Raw genomic sequence first — 13488 nt, forward strand, 5'->3', positions numbered from 1 at the left:
CTGCAGCACGCTCCTACTGAAATGAACAGAAGCTGTGCTGCAGATGTACTATGGACACTGCACATTGTGCAGAGCTGCACTATTTCTGCTCCTTATACTATGTATATCTGGCCATCATTAGAGCTGATAACAGCTGAATTATTGTGATCTTGAGTGTCAGACCTCAACCAGTTATTGATGACCTGAAGAAAAGTCATCAATAAAGTAGTGAACATCCCCTTAAAGTGTAAAGTAAGCATAATTGCTAATATTTTTTCTTGCTACTAGGACTGAACATTTGTTCTTGCATATAAAATGTGATGTAAAGCAAAACTGTCCAATGGCAGAGATTTCTCAAACTTATGTACAGGAAAAGTGGGTGTATCGACCAATCAAATTCCTTCCTAAGTTTCAAAAAGTTCCCCAAAGAAATTATCTGAAATCTGAAGACTTTCTATTGGCAACTTATCCATTTTTTTTTCTTTGCACCAGTTTTGCTAAATCTTCCTTGAGCCCAATAAATCTATAAATATGACTATTGGTGAAATAGACAAAGCACTGCATATTCTTCGTTGTGTAATATTCAGAAAATGGATTATCTGTCGTGTCTCTTATCACCAGACATCAGAACAGGTTAGATGAAACTACTACATTGATAACACTGGAGGACATCATAATGGTGCTGGCAATGTGGAGCCAACACTTCATGATACATTCAGTCAGGTCCTCATACCAACTGCTTATAATAACCCTAATGTGCCCCTGGAAATAAAATTCACTTGATTCTTTGGTAAGATGTCAGTGATTTAAACAAAAAAAAAAAAGAAATAAAAAAAAAAAGAAAAGGTATAAAACACAAAAAAAGAAAAAGAAAAAACAAAAATTATTTTTAGTAACACATAATAGGGCAATATAATAGTCAAAATACAATGAAAATTCAAACTTTTTCGGTATTGTCAAAATTACAGACCCAGGGGATTGCAGCAGTAGGGGCTGCTCTATCTATATTAGTATCAGAAAGGTCTCTCTGAACATAGCAGCACCATATTTGGGATGCAAGTAGACTCTCGCCCTCCCTGCAGCCAATGTCCTAGATCACTACTTGGGGACAAAGGTGGACACAAGGGCCCCTATTCTCCTGAAACTGTTTAATGCATTATAACTGTAGATGTGTTCTTCTGATTTCCCAAAATCTACTACAAGTCAGTGTACACTTCTCTGAAGACTAGTCTCATCGTCTTATTGTACCCTCCCAGTCTCATCGTCTTATTGTACCCTCCCAGTCTCATCGTCTCCCTGTACCCTCCCAGTCTCATCGTCTCCCTGTACCCTCCCAGTCTCATCGTCTCCCTGTACCCTCCCAGTCTCATCTTCTCACTGTACCCTCCCAGTCTCATCTGCTCACTGTACCCTCCCAGTCTCATCTGCTCACTGTACCCTCCCAGTCTCATCTTCTCACTGTACCCTCCCAGTCTCATCTGCTCACTGTACCCTCCCAGTCTCATCTGCTCACTGTACCCTCCCAGTCTCATCTGCTCACTGTACCCTCCCAGTCTCATCTGCTTACTGTACCCTCCCAGTCTCATCTGCTTACTGTACCCTCCCAGTCTCATCTGCTTACTGTACCCTCCCAGTCTCATCTGCTTACTGTACCCTCCCAGTCTCATCTGCTTACTGTACCCTCCCAGTCTCATCGTCTTACTGTACCCTCCCAGTCTCATCTGCTTACTGCACCCTCCCAGTCTCATCTGCTTACTGTACCCTCCCAGTCTCATCGTCTTACTGTACCCTCCCAGTCTCATCGTCTTACTGTACCCTCCCAGTCTCATCGTCTTACTGTACCCTCCCAGTCTCATCGTCTTACTGTACCCTCCCAGTCTCATCGTCTTACTGTACCCTCCCAGTCTCATCGTCTTACTGTACCCTCCCAGTCTCATCGTCTTACTGTACCCTCCCAGTCTCATCGTCTCACTGTACCCTCCCAGTCTCATCGTCTTACTGTACCCTCCCAGTCTCATCGTCTCACTGTACCCTCCCAGTCTCATCGTCTCACTGTACCCTCCCAGTCTCATCGTCTCACTGTACCCTCCCAGTCTCATCGTCTCACTGTACCCTCCCAGTCTCATCGTCTCACTGTACCCTCCCAGTCTCATCGTCTCACTGTACCCTCCCAGTCTCATCATCTCACTGTACCCTCCCAGTCTCATCTTCTCACTGTACCCTCCCAGTCTCATATTCTCACTGTACCCTCCCAGTCTCATCGTCTTACTGTACCTCCCAGTCTCATCTGCTCACTGTACCCTCCCAGTCTCATCGTCTTACTGTACCTCCCAGTCTCATCTGCTCACTGTACCCTCCCAGTCTCATCGTCTTACTGTACCTCCCAGTCTCATGGTCGTACTGTACCTCCTAGTCTCATCACCTTACTGTACCTCCTAGTCTCATCATCTTACTGTACCTCCTAGCCTCATCGGATTACTATACTTCCTTAGGTTGTGCACCTATTGTACATGTTCACAGAGTTTTATATGGCAAAATAAGTGAGCCAGCGAAAAAAAGTAATGCCGTGACTGTTTTGTATCTAAGCAGTAATGATAAGCCACAGCATACACTTAATATAATCTTACTGTGGTCTACAATATATGCTATACAGGGTATTTGGACATCATAATTAGGGGGTTGTGCTTGTAATCACCTTCTATAAGCCCAGAGGACCACTGTCAAGGACTGAGAACTTGCTCTGGAGGGTCCAGTCTGTACGAGTATATAGGCGGCTATTCATACCTCCTTGGTAGCCGCTGCTGGAGGGTAAAAGAGCATCTGATGGAAAGGTGTCTCTATAAAATCAGTGGTTGGATTGGGGCCTAGTGAGCAGTCCTCTCGTATTACGGGGGCTGTTCTAAAACAATCCCTAGTCAGATGGCCGTATAAATCAGAACGCAGTGCACGGACTGGTCGGCGGCTCTCCCAACCCGAGAGTAACAGTTTCATGTAATTCTATGTAGCTAACACGCTTGGGTTGGAAGAGTCGCTGACCAGTCCGTGCACTGCGTTCCGATCATGGTCCGATTATATAGCTGTCTGACTGCGCTTTAATAATGGGGATTAATATCGGATAGACAGGAAATAACGGGAGGGTGACAATGGTATGCCAAAGAAAAATAACATTTAGGAGAGGAGGGGGATATCTATATACTGTGACTCCTAACAGATGACGCTATGAGGAAATTACTCAAGTATGAAGAACGCAACCGCATCTAATCCTCAACCTTTGTGCAATGATATCTATAGGTCTAGTATAATGGTGTTATTTCCTACATGGTAGCGAACATGGAGGGTTTATTACAGTGGATATGTGACTATAATAATGTCAGCATGCAGGTGCAGGAAAACAATCCATACATTTCCGCTCAGTGTAAGATTCAGGCACCTTTCCAGGTACACATCTCGGCCTACAAATTTATTTCTTTATCCACATATACATATGACTGTGGCCACAGACCAGTAGTTACACAATAATGGAATATCGTATACAGACATTGCATGAGGTGAGAAATCACATCAGCGTCAATACTCACCTTCTGCACATGGTACAACTATGAGGGCTCTGTCAATAAAAACCGTGTTGGTAAGATGCTGGGCCACGCCGACACTTGAAGGGTCACCAAACTTAATATAGCATACTTTGGAGGAAAAAGCAAGGGGTGCATTGCTGGAAGACAAAAGGAGGAACAATTAATCCCATGCATGTTACCTTTGCTAGGCGAAATTCACACTAGGGTATTAAAAAAAATAATATCACGCAAACTCTGGGAGACCAGGCGCACACATCACTGGCACCAGAAGTGAGTACAGGCTGTTATTATTTCCCCACCATTCTCCCTATGCAGCTAATCTCAAAGTGTTTTTTCTTGACGTCCTGTGATGTTTCGTTTAAGGGAAGTCTCAAACAGGACATCACAGGAGGATGACCGTGCAGTCACTTCTCGGCAGCTTTTATCACCCCTTTCCAAAATAGTACGTCATCTGGGGGTGGCTCTGCGGTCACCACAGATGCGGTCACTGCCGCCACTGATGGCGCTCTTTTACAGGGTGGGTGATAAAAGCTGCAGAGAAGTGACTGCAGCCCCAGCCTCCTGGGACGTCCCGCTTGAGACTCCCCTCAAACAAAACGTCATAGAAAATAAAGAAAAAAAAACACATATAAAGATTAGCTGCATAGGGAGAATGGTAAGGGACTTCATAATAAAGCACATTACAAAAGATTGTCTTTGAAATAAAAATTCCTTGCTTTTTTACATTATTTCAGTGCTCACATTTGTCTGCCTGATCCCTCCTCATAGGGTGTTTGAGTGACAAAGCCATGAATATCTATTTATTCCAAAATATATATCTAAATTGTATGCATGAAGAACACAGCGCTCTGACATCCAAATACCCGAGTGCTGCAGATATTACTGTACGGACATCCCCATCACTTTATAGCTCAATTAGAGAACAGTTCAATATTCTGTCCGAAGGAAGACATGAGCAGTGTAATAAATAATACGGCGCTAGGTTGGGAGCAGTTTCAGGAAAACAGGCTGAGAAATGTGGCCCCTCTGTACTAGGCATGATGGCTACCCCTGAGCCTTGATCACAAAATTGATGAATGTGCCAGAAATGTGTAATAGGCAGCACCATCAGGACAACCCTGCTGCACCAGTCCCAATAGAGCACATGGAGGTCCTACCAGGGAACCTGCCACCTCCGCGCCCCCATCTATTAGCTTCTCTATAGCCTAATACAGCATGTAGCTGCCATAATGGTAATATCTGCCACCTGGCACCCATCTGTATTAGCCAAAGCACTGTGAACGGTGTAAAATAAAAACTGTTTATCCCTCCCAATAACCCGTGCTTTATGATTTGATGGCATAATCATGTCTAATATGTTAAAATGTTTCCACTCTTGGTTTTGTTATAGGGGACCTGTCACCTCGGAAAATGCTATTTACCTGCAAGCTAATCTGCATCTACAGTGGGGAAAATAAGTATTTGATACTCTGCTGATTTTGCAAGTTTTCCCACCTACCAAGAATGGAGAGATCTGTAATTTGTGTCATAGGTACACTTCACCTGTGAGAGACAGAATCGAAAAAAAAGATCCAGAAAATCACATTGTGTGTGTGTTTGTGTCCACCATGCCGTAACGTGACAGTGAGGAGCTATGTACACAAAAATAAAAAACTGTTCAATTTCCACACCTTTACTTGCCAGCAAAAATCTGTATAAATGGTCTGGTGTCAAAGTGGCATAAAACAGGAACCATGGGGAATGCAAAACAGAAGACAAACACTCATCATTGGTGCAGACATCCAGAAGAATATGAGAATCTATAGGAAGACTATGCAAAAATTCTGAGCAGAACAACGTATAACTTTGTATTGAAAAGTGTGCGATGCGGTGTAACTGCCTATGGATATGATCATGAGCGCCATTTGGACCCATTGCAGCACATCACACATGATTAAGTGCAGCTCTAGCTAATGGGGGGTGGTAAGTAGAAGAGCAACAGATACTCATACTCAGAATATAACTGAGGTCCTGTTTTTTATGGGGCATACATCTTAATCAAGGATATGGCACGTGAGTGCTGCAGTCAATCAGTGGTCGCTGATCGTCTGCTGCTAATCACTAGTCTGTCAAAGAGGACGTCATCTCACACTTCTGTGTTTGGCATCAGTACACGGTGCCGTCTAAAGTTTTTGTGGCAGAGGGATAATGTTATGGGGTTGTATTTCAGGGTTTGGTTCAGGTCCCTAAATTCCAGTGAAGGGAAATCTTAATGCTTACAGTGTATACAAGGCATTTTGGAAAATTGCAGCTTCCAACTTTGTAGGGAGTTTGGGGAAGGCCCTTGTGTATTCCAGCAAGACTGTACCCAGTGCACAAAGCAGGGTCTATACAGGCATGGACGATTGGGGGAGTTTAGTGTATAGGAACCTGCCTGGCAGCACAGAGGCCTGATCTCAACCCCAATGTACTAGAACGGTGTAATGTGTAGTGTCCCAACATAGTGTGTGTATTGATAAAATGACTGAAACATGAGCAAACCTCCATGTATTCCCTGTGTGGTGCACTGCCGTGGTCCTCACCAGCATTACTATGGAAGATATATGGCAGGTCAGGTTGTCACATAAGTCCTACATTATCAATGTCTGTCCAGACAGCATCATATAAGGCAGTGCCAACTGCAGCACAGCTTTGATCCAATGGGTGCAGCCTGCGGTAAGAGCGGTGCATCGAGCCTGCGGTATCACGAGCTGCACCTGATGCCTGCGGTATTATGAGCTGAATGTTACTCCTGCAGTATTATGAGCTGCACATTACGCCTGCGGTATTATGAGCTGCACCTTACAGCCGCGGTATTATATGAGCTGCACCATACTCCTGCGGTATTATATGAGCTGCACCTTACTCCTGCGGTATTATATGAGCTGCACCATACTCCTGCGGTATTATATGAGCTGCACCATACTCCTGCGGTATTATATGAGCTGCACCTTACTCCTGCGGTATTATATGAGCTGCACCATACTCCTGCGGTATTATGAGCTACACCTTACGCCTGCGGTATTATGAGCTGCACCTTACGCCTCTGGTATTATGAGCTGTACATTACACCTGCGGTATTATGAGCTGCACCTTACTCCTGCGGTATTATGAGCTGCACCTTACTCCTGCGGTATTATGAGCTGCACCTTACTCCTGCGGTATTATGAGCTGCACCTTACTCCTACGGTATTACGAGCTGCACCTTATGCCTGCGGTATTATATGAGCTGCACCTTACTCCTGCGGTATTATGAGCTGCACCTTACTCCTGCGGTATTATGAGCTGCACCATACTCCTGCGGTATTATGAGCTGCACCATACTCCTGCGGTATTATATGAGCTGCACCTTACTCCTGCGGTATTATATGAGCTGCACCATACTCCTGCGGTATTATATGAGCTGCACCTTACTCCTGCGGTATTATATGAGCTGCACCTTACTCCTGCGGTAATACGATCTGCACCTTACTCCTGCGGTATTATGAGCTACACCTTACGCCTGCGGTATTATGAGCTGCACCTTACGCCTCTGGTATTATGAGCTGTACATTACACCTGCGGTATTATGAGCTGCACCTTACTCCTGCGGTATTATGAGCTGCACCTTACTCCTGCGGTATTATGAGCTGCACCTTACTCCTGCGGTATTATGAGCTGCACCTTACTCCTACGGTATTACGAGCTGCACCTTATGCCTGCGGTATTATATGAGCTGCACCTTACTCCTGCGGTATTATGAGCTGCACCTTACTCCTGCGGTATTATGAGCTGCACCTTACTCCTGCGGTATTATATGAGCTGTATGTTACGCCTGCGGTATTACGAGCTGCACCTTACGCCTGCGGTATTACGAGCTGCACCTTACGCCTGCGGTATTACGAGCTGCACCTTACGCCTGCGGTATTACGAGCTGCACCTTACGCCTGCGGTATTACGAGCTGCACCTTACACCTGCGGCATTACGAACTGCACCTTACGCCTGCAGTATTATATGAGCTCCACCTTACTCCTGCGGTATTACGAGCTGCACCTTACTCCTGCGGTATTAAGAGCTGCACCTTACTCCTGCGGTATTAAGAGCTGCACCTTACTCCTGCGGTATTAAGAGCTGCACCTTACTCCTGCGGTATTATGAGCTGCACCTTACTCCTGCGGTATTATATGAGCTGTATGTTACGCCTGCGGTATTACGAGCTGCACCTTACTCCTGCGGTATTACGAGCTGCACCTTACTCCTGCGGTATTAAGAGCTGCACCTTACTCCTGCGGTATTATGAGCTGCACCTTACTCCTGCGGTATTATGAGCTGCACCTTACTCCTGCGGTATTATATGAGCTGTATGTTACGCCTGCGGTATTACGAGCTGCACCTTACGCCTGCGGTATTACGAGCTGCACCTTACGCCTGCGGCATTACGAACTGCACCTTACGCCTGCAGTATTATATGAGCTCCACCTTACTCCTGCGGTATTACGAGCTGCACCTTACTCCTGCGGTATTAAGAGCTGCACCTTACTCCTGCGGTATTATGAGCTGCACCTTACTCCTGCGGTATTATATGAGCTGTATGTTACGCCTGCGGTATTACGAGCTGCACCTTACTCCTGCGGTATTACGAGCTGCACCTTACTCCTGCGGTATTAAGAGCTGCACCTTACTCCTGCGGTATTATGAGCTGCACCTTACTCCTGCGGTATTATGAGCTGCACCTTACTCCTGCGGTATTATATGAGCTGTATGTTACGCCTGCGGTATTACGAGCTGCACCTTACGCCTGCGGTATTACGAGCTGCACCTTACGCCTGCGGTATTACGAGCTGCACCTTACGCCTGCGGTATTACGAGCTGCACCTTACGCCTGCGGTATTACGAGCTGCACCTTACGCCTGCGGTATTACGAGCTGCACCTTACACCTGCGGCATTACGAACTGCACCTTACGCCTGCAGTATTATATGAGCTCCACCTTACTCCTGCGGTATTACGAGCTGCACCTTACTCCTGCGGTATTAAGAGCTGCACCTTACTCCTGCGGTATTAAGAGCTGCACCTTACTCCTGCGGTATTAAGAGCTGCACCTTACTCCTGCGGTATTACGAGCTGCACCTTACTCCTGCGGTATTATACGAGCTGCACCTTACTCCTGCGGTATTATGAGCTGCACCTTACGCCTCTGGTATTATGAGCTGTACATTACACCTGCGGTATTATGAGCTGCACCTTACTCCTGCGGTATTATGAGCTGCACCTTACTCCTGCGGTATTATGAGCTGCACCTTACTCCTGCGGTATTATGAGCTGCACCTTACTCCTACGGTATTACGAGCTGCACCTTATGCCTGCGGTATTATATGAGCTGCACCTTACTCCTGCGGTATTATGAGCTGCACCTTACTCCTGCGGTATTATGAGCTGCACCTTACTCCTGCGGTATTATATGAGCTGTATGTTACGCCTGCGGTATTACGAGCTGCACCTTACGCCTGCGGTATTACGAGCTGCACCTTACGCCTGCGGTATTACGAGCTGCACCTTACGCCTGCGGTATTACGAGCTGCACCTTACGCCTGCGGTATTACGAGCTGCACCTTACACCTGCGGCATTACGAACTGCACCTTACGCCTGCAGTATTATATGAGCTCCACCTTACTCCTGCGGTATTACGAGCTGCACCTTACTCCTGCGGTATTAAGAGCTGCACCTTACTCCTGCGGTATTAAGAGCTGCACCTTACTCCTGCGGTATTATGAGCTGCACCTTACTCCTGCGGTATTATATGAGCTGTATGTTACGCCTGCGGTATTACGAGCTGCACCTTACTCCTGCGGTATTAAGAGCTGCACCTTACTCCTGCGGTATTATGAGCTGCACCTTACTCCTGCGGTATTATGAGCTGCACCTTACTCCTGCGGTATTATATGAGCTGTATGTTACGCCTGCGGTATTACGAGCTGCACCTTACGCCTGCGGTATTACGAGCTGCACCTTACGCCTGCGGCATTACGAACTGCACCTTACGCCTGCAGTATTATATGAGCTCCACCTTACTCCTGCGGTATTACGAGCTGCACCTTACTCCTGCGGTATTAAGAGCTGCACCTTACTCCTGCGGTATTAAGAGCTGCACCTTACTCCTGCGGTATTAAGAGCTGCACCTTACTCCTGCGGTATTATGAGCTGCACCTTACTCCTGCGGTATTATATGAGCTGTATGTTACGCCTGCGGTATTACGAGCTGCACCTTACTCCTGCGGTATTACGAGCTGCACCTTACTCCTGCGGTATTAAGAGCTGCACCTTACTCCTGCGGTATTAAGAGCTGCACCTTACTCCTGCGGTATTATGAGCTGCACCTTACTCCTGCGGTATTATGAGCTGCACCTTACTCCTGCGGTATTATATGAGCTGTATGTTACGCCTGCGGTATTACGAGCTGCACCTTACGCCTGCGGTATTATGAGCTGCACCTTACGCCTGCGGTATTACGAGCTGCACCTTACGCCTGCGGTATTACGAGCTGCACCTTACGCCTGCGGTATTACGAGCTGCACCTTACGCCTGCGGTATTACGAGCTGCACCTTACACCTGCGGCATTACGAACTGCACCTTACGCCTGCAGTATTATATGAGCTCCACCTTACTCCTGCGGTATTACGAGCTGCACCTTACTCCTGCGGTATTACGAGCTGCACCTTACTCCTGCGGTATTAAGAGCTGCACCTTACTCCTGCGGTATTAAGAGCTGCACCTTACTCCTGCGGTATTAAGAGCTGCACCTTACTCCTGCGGTATTAAGAGCTGCACCTTACTCCTGCGGTATTATACGAGCTGCACCTTACGCCTACGGTATTAGGAGCTGCACCTTACGCCTGCAGTATATGAGCTGCACCTTACTACTGCGGTATTATATGAGCTGCACCATACTCCTGCGGTATTATTAGCTGCACCTTACGCCTGCGGTATTATTAGCTGCACCTTACGCCTGCGGTATTACGAGCTGCACCTTACGCCTGCGGTATTACGAGCTGCACCTTACGCCTGCGGTATTACGAGCTGCACCTTACGCCTGCAGTATTACGAGCTGCACCTTACGCCTGCGGCATTACGAACTGCACCTTACGCCTGCAGTATTATATGAACTGCACCTTACTCCTGCGGTATTACGAGCTGCACCTTACTCCTGCGGTATTACGAGCTGCACCTTACTCCTGCGGTATTACGAGCTGCACCTTACTCCTGCGGTATTACGAGCTGCACCTTACTCCTGCGGTATTATACGAGCTGCACCTTACGCCTACGGTATTAGGAGCTGCACCTTACGCCTGCAGTATTATATGAGCTGCACCTTACGCCTGCGGTATTATATGAGCTGCACATTACGCCTGCGGTATTATATGAGCTGCACCTTACTCCTGCAGTATTATGAGCCGCACCTTACGCCCGCGGTATTATGAGCCGCACCTTACGCCCGCGGTATTATGAGCCGCACCTTACGCCCGCGGTATTATGAGCCGCACCTTACGCCCGCGGTATTATGAGCCGCACCTTACGCCCGCGGTATTATGAGCCGCACCTTACGCCCGCGGTATTATGAGCCGCACCTTACGCCCGCAGTATTATGAGCCGCACCTTACGCCCGCAGTATTATGAGCTGCACCTTACGCCCGCAGTATTATGAGCTGCACCTTACGCCCGCAGTATTATGAGCTGCACCTTACGCCCGCGTCATTACGAGCTGCACCTTACGCCCGCGGTATTATGAGCTGCACCTTACGCCCGCGGTATTATGAGCTGCACCTTACGCCCGCGGCATTACGAGCTGCACCTTACGCCCGCGGCATTACGAGCTGCACCTTACGCCCGCGGCATTACGAGCTGCACCTTACGCCCGCGGCATTACGAGCTGCACCTTACGCCCGCGGTATTACGAGCTGCACCTTACGCCCGCGGCATTACGAGCTGCACCTTACGCCCGCGGTATTACGAGCTGCACCTTACGCCCGCGGTATTACGAGCTGCGGTCGGGGGTGTACATTATGCGGTGGGCTGTTACCATAGTTACTGCATGTTTGGGTGCAGTTGTCTAAAGAAACCACTCAGCACCGGTGATGGCGGACACACGGGCTCCCCCTCCTGTGCACAGAGCGGGTTGCGCCTCAGGCCCGGTAGATCACACACTGCTCCCATATAACGGACTATCACTATGTACAGGACACAGAGCCGGTACCGCACTCACTCGGGAGGGTAAAGCCGCAGCTCTTCCACGTCTCCCAAGAAGGAAAAAAGCGTCCGCATCTGTTCGCTGGTGACGGAGGCGGACAGGTTGGTCACCTGAATGACCGCGGTCCGACCGTTGCTCATGGCGGCGGCAGAGTCTGCACCGAAGGAGCCAACACCGGAAACCAACCGTCTGACAACACCGACCAACAAGAGCAGAGGCCAAGCGGCTAGAGCGGCACCGGAAGACGCGCGCCCATGCTCCATCCCCTCAGCGCTCTCTAGTGGCCAGACTGAGGAATGCGGAGGCAGGCGCGGTGATAAAGAGACCTACGTGCTGACGCCGTGATCGTGGCTATGTGGACGTGCAGTCACTGGCCGGGATAACACGCCCGGATGAAGGAATCTGCTGTACACCTACAACTCCACATACTTGATAGTGCAAATATCAGGCTGGTTTCACACATTGTGTCTTTGGTGCAGCTATCTAAACTAAAATCAGCAGCGTTTTTTTGCAACTAAAATCAGCAGATGGTTTTCACACTTATTTATGCATTTTTAAGTACTTTTTTTTTTTGCTGCAGAAATGTTCTAACAAGACACAACAAAGCAAGGTCAGGGCGGAGGTTTCACCTGCAGAGTTAGGAGCTGCTTTGAAATTAATGAGGAAAATCTGCACCAAAAATGTGCGTCTCCACAAAAGAAAATGACAAGATGCAGATTAAAAAGAAAAATCCATACAGATACTGGTGACAATTTTGGAGATTTATGAAACTTTACAAATCACTTTATTAGAGGATTTGTCTTCATTCCTGTGAACATTGAAGGTAACGCCTCTAATTTCTCTCAATTCAGCTGCATTGCTATCAGACTATACTCATGTGGAGTACGGGTGATGGCAGTGATGGCTCAGCACCTGTGTCTGCTCTGGGGATCAGCTGCTGCTGCAGGAAATTCTTCAGATAAAGCCAGGGTTACACAGCCATCAGTTCTCTCATGGGAGAGAATCCGGCCGATTATGCTAATGTTACACAGATTAAACTCAGATCCGAGCGTCATCCTACTGCGATCCGAGCGTCCTCCTACTGCGTTCCGAGCGTCATGTTACTGTGATCCGAGCGTCATCTTACTGTGATCTGAGCGTCATGTTACTGTGTTCCGAGCGTCATGTTACTGTGTCCCGAGCGTCATGTTACTGTGTCCCGAGCGTCATGTTACTGCGATCCGAGCGTCCTCTTACTGCGATCCAAGCGTCATCCCACTGCGATCCGAGCGTCATCCCACTGCGATCCGAGCGTCATCCCACTGCGATCCGAGCGTCATCCCACTGCGATCCGAGCGTCATCCCACAGTGATCCGAGCGTCATCCTACTGTGATCCGAGCGTCCTCTTACTGTGTTCCGAGCGTCATCCCACTGCGATCTGAGCGTCATCCTACTGCGATCCGAGCGTCATCCCACTGCGATCCGAGCGTCATCCCACTGCGATCCGAGCGTCATCCCACTGCGATCCGAGCGTCATCCTACTGCGATCCGAGCGTCATCCCACAGTGATCCGAGCGTCATCCTACTGTGATCTGAGCGTCCTCTTACTGTGTTCCGAGCGTCATGTTACTGTGTTCCGAGAGTCATGTTACTGTGTCCCGAGCGTCATGTTACTGTGTTCCGAGAGTCATGTTACTGTGATCCGAGCGT

General features: G+C 48.2%; 1 protein-coding gene across 1 annotated transcript in view; it reads right to left on the minus strand.

Annotated features, from left to right (window-relative positions):
- Positions 1 to 12019, minus strand: part of SREK1 (splicing regulatory glutamic acid and lysine rich protein 1) — a 62017-nt gene extending 49998 nt beyond the window's left edge. Inside the window, exons 1-2 of the mRNA XM_073680220.1 lie at positions 11814 to 12019; positions 3558 to 3691 (exon numbers count right to left, since the gene is read on the minus strand). Of these exons, the coding sequence (XP_073536321.1) occupies positions 3558 to 3691; positions 11814 to 11938 (259 nt within the window). The 5' untranslated portion in view covers positions 11939 to 12019. The remainder of the gene's footprint in view (positions 1 to 3557; positions 3692 to 11813) is intronic.
- Between the last annotated feature and the right edge of the window lie 1469 nt (positions 12020 to 13488).

This window comes from Phyllobates terribilis, unplaced genomic scaffold, assembly GCF_046119375.1.
Source record: "Phyllobates terribilis strain yellow unplaced genomic scaffold, ASM4611937v1 Scaffold_1__5_contigs__length_1240528914, whole genome shotgun sequence".
Classification (NCBI taxonomy): domain Eukaryota; kingdom Metazoa; phylum Chordata; class Amphibia; order Anura; family Dendrobatidae; genus Phyllobates; species Phyllobates terribilis.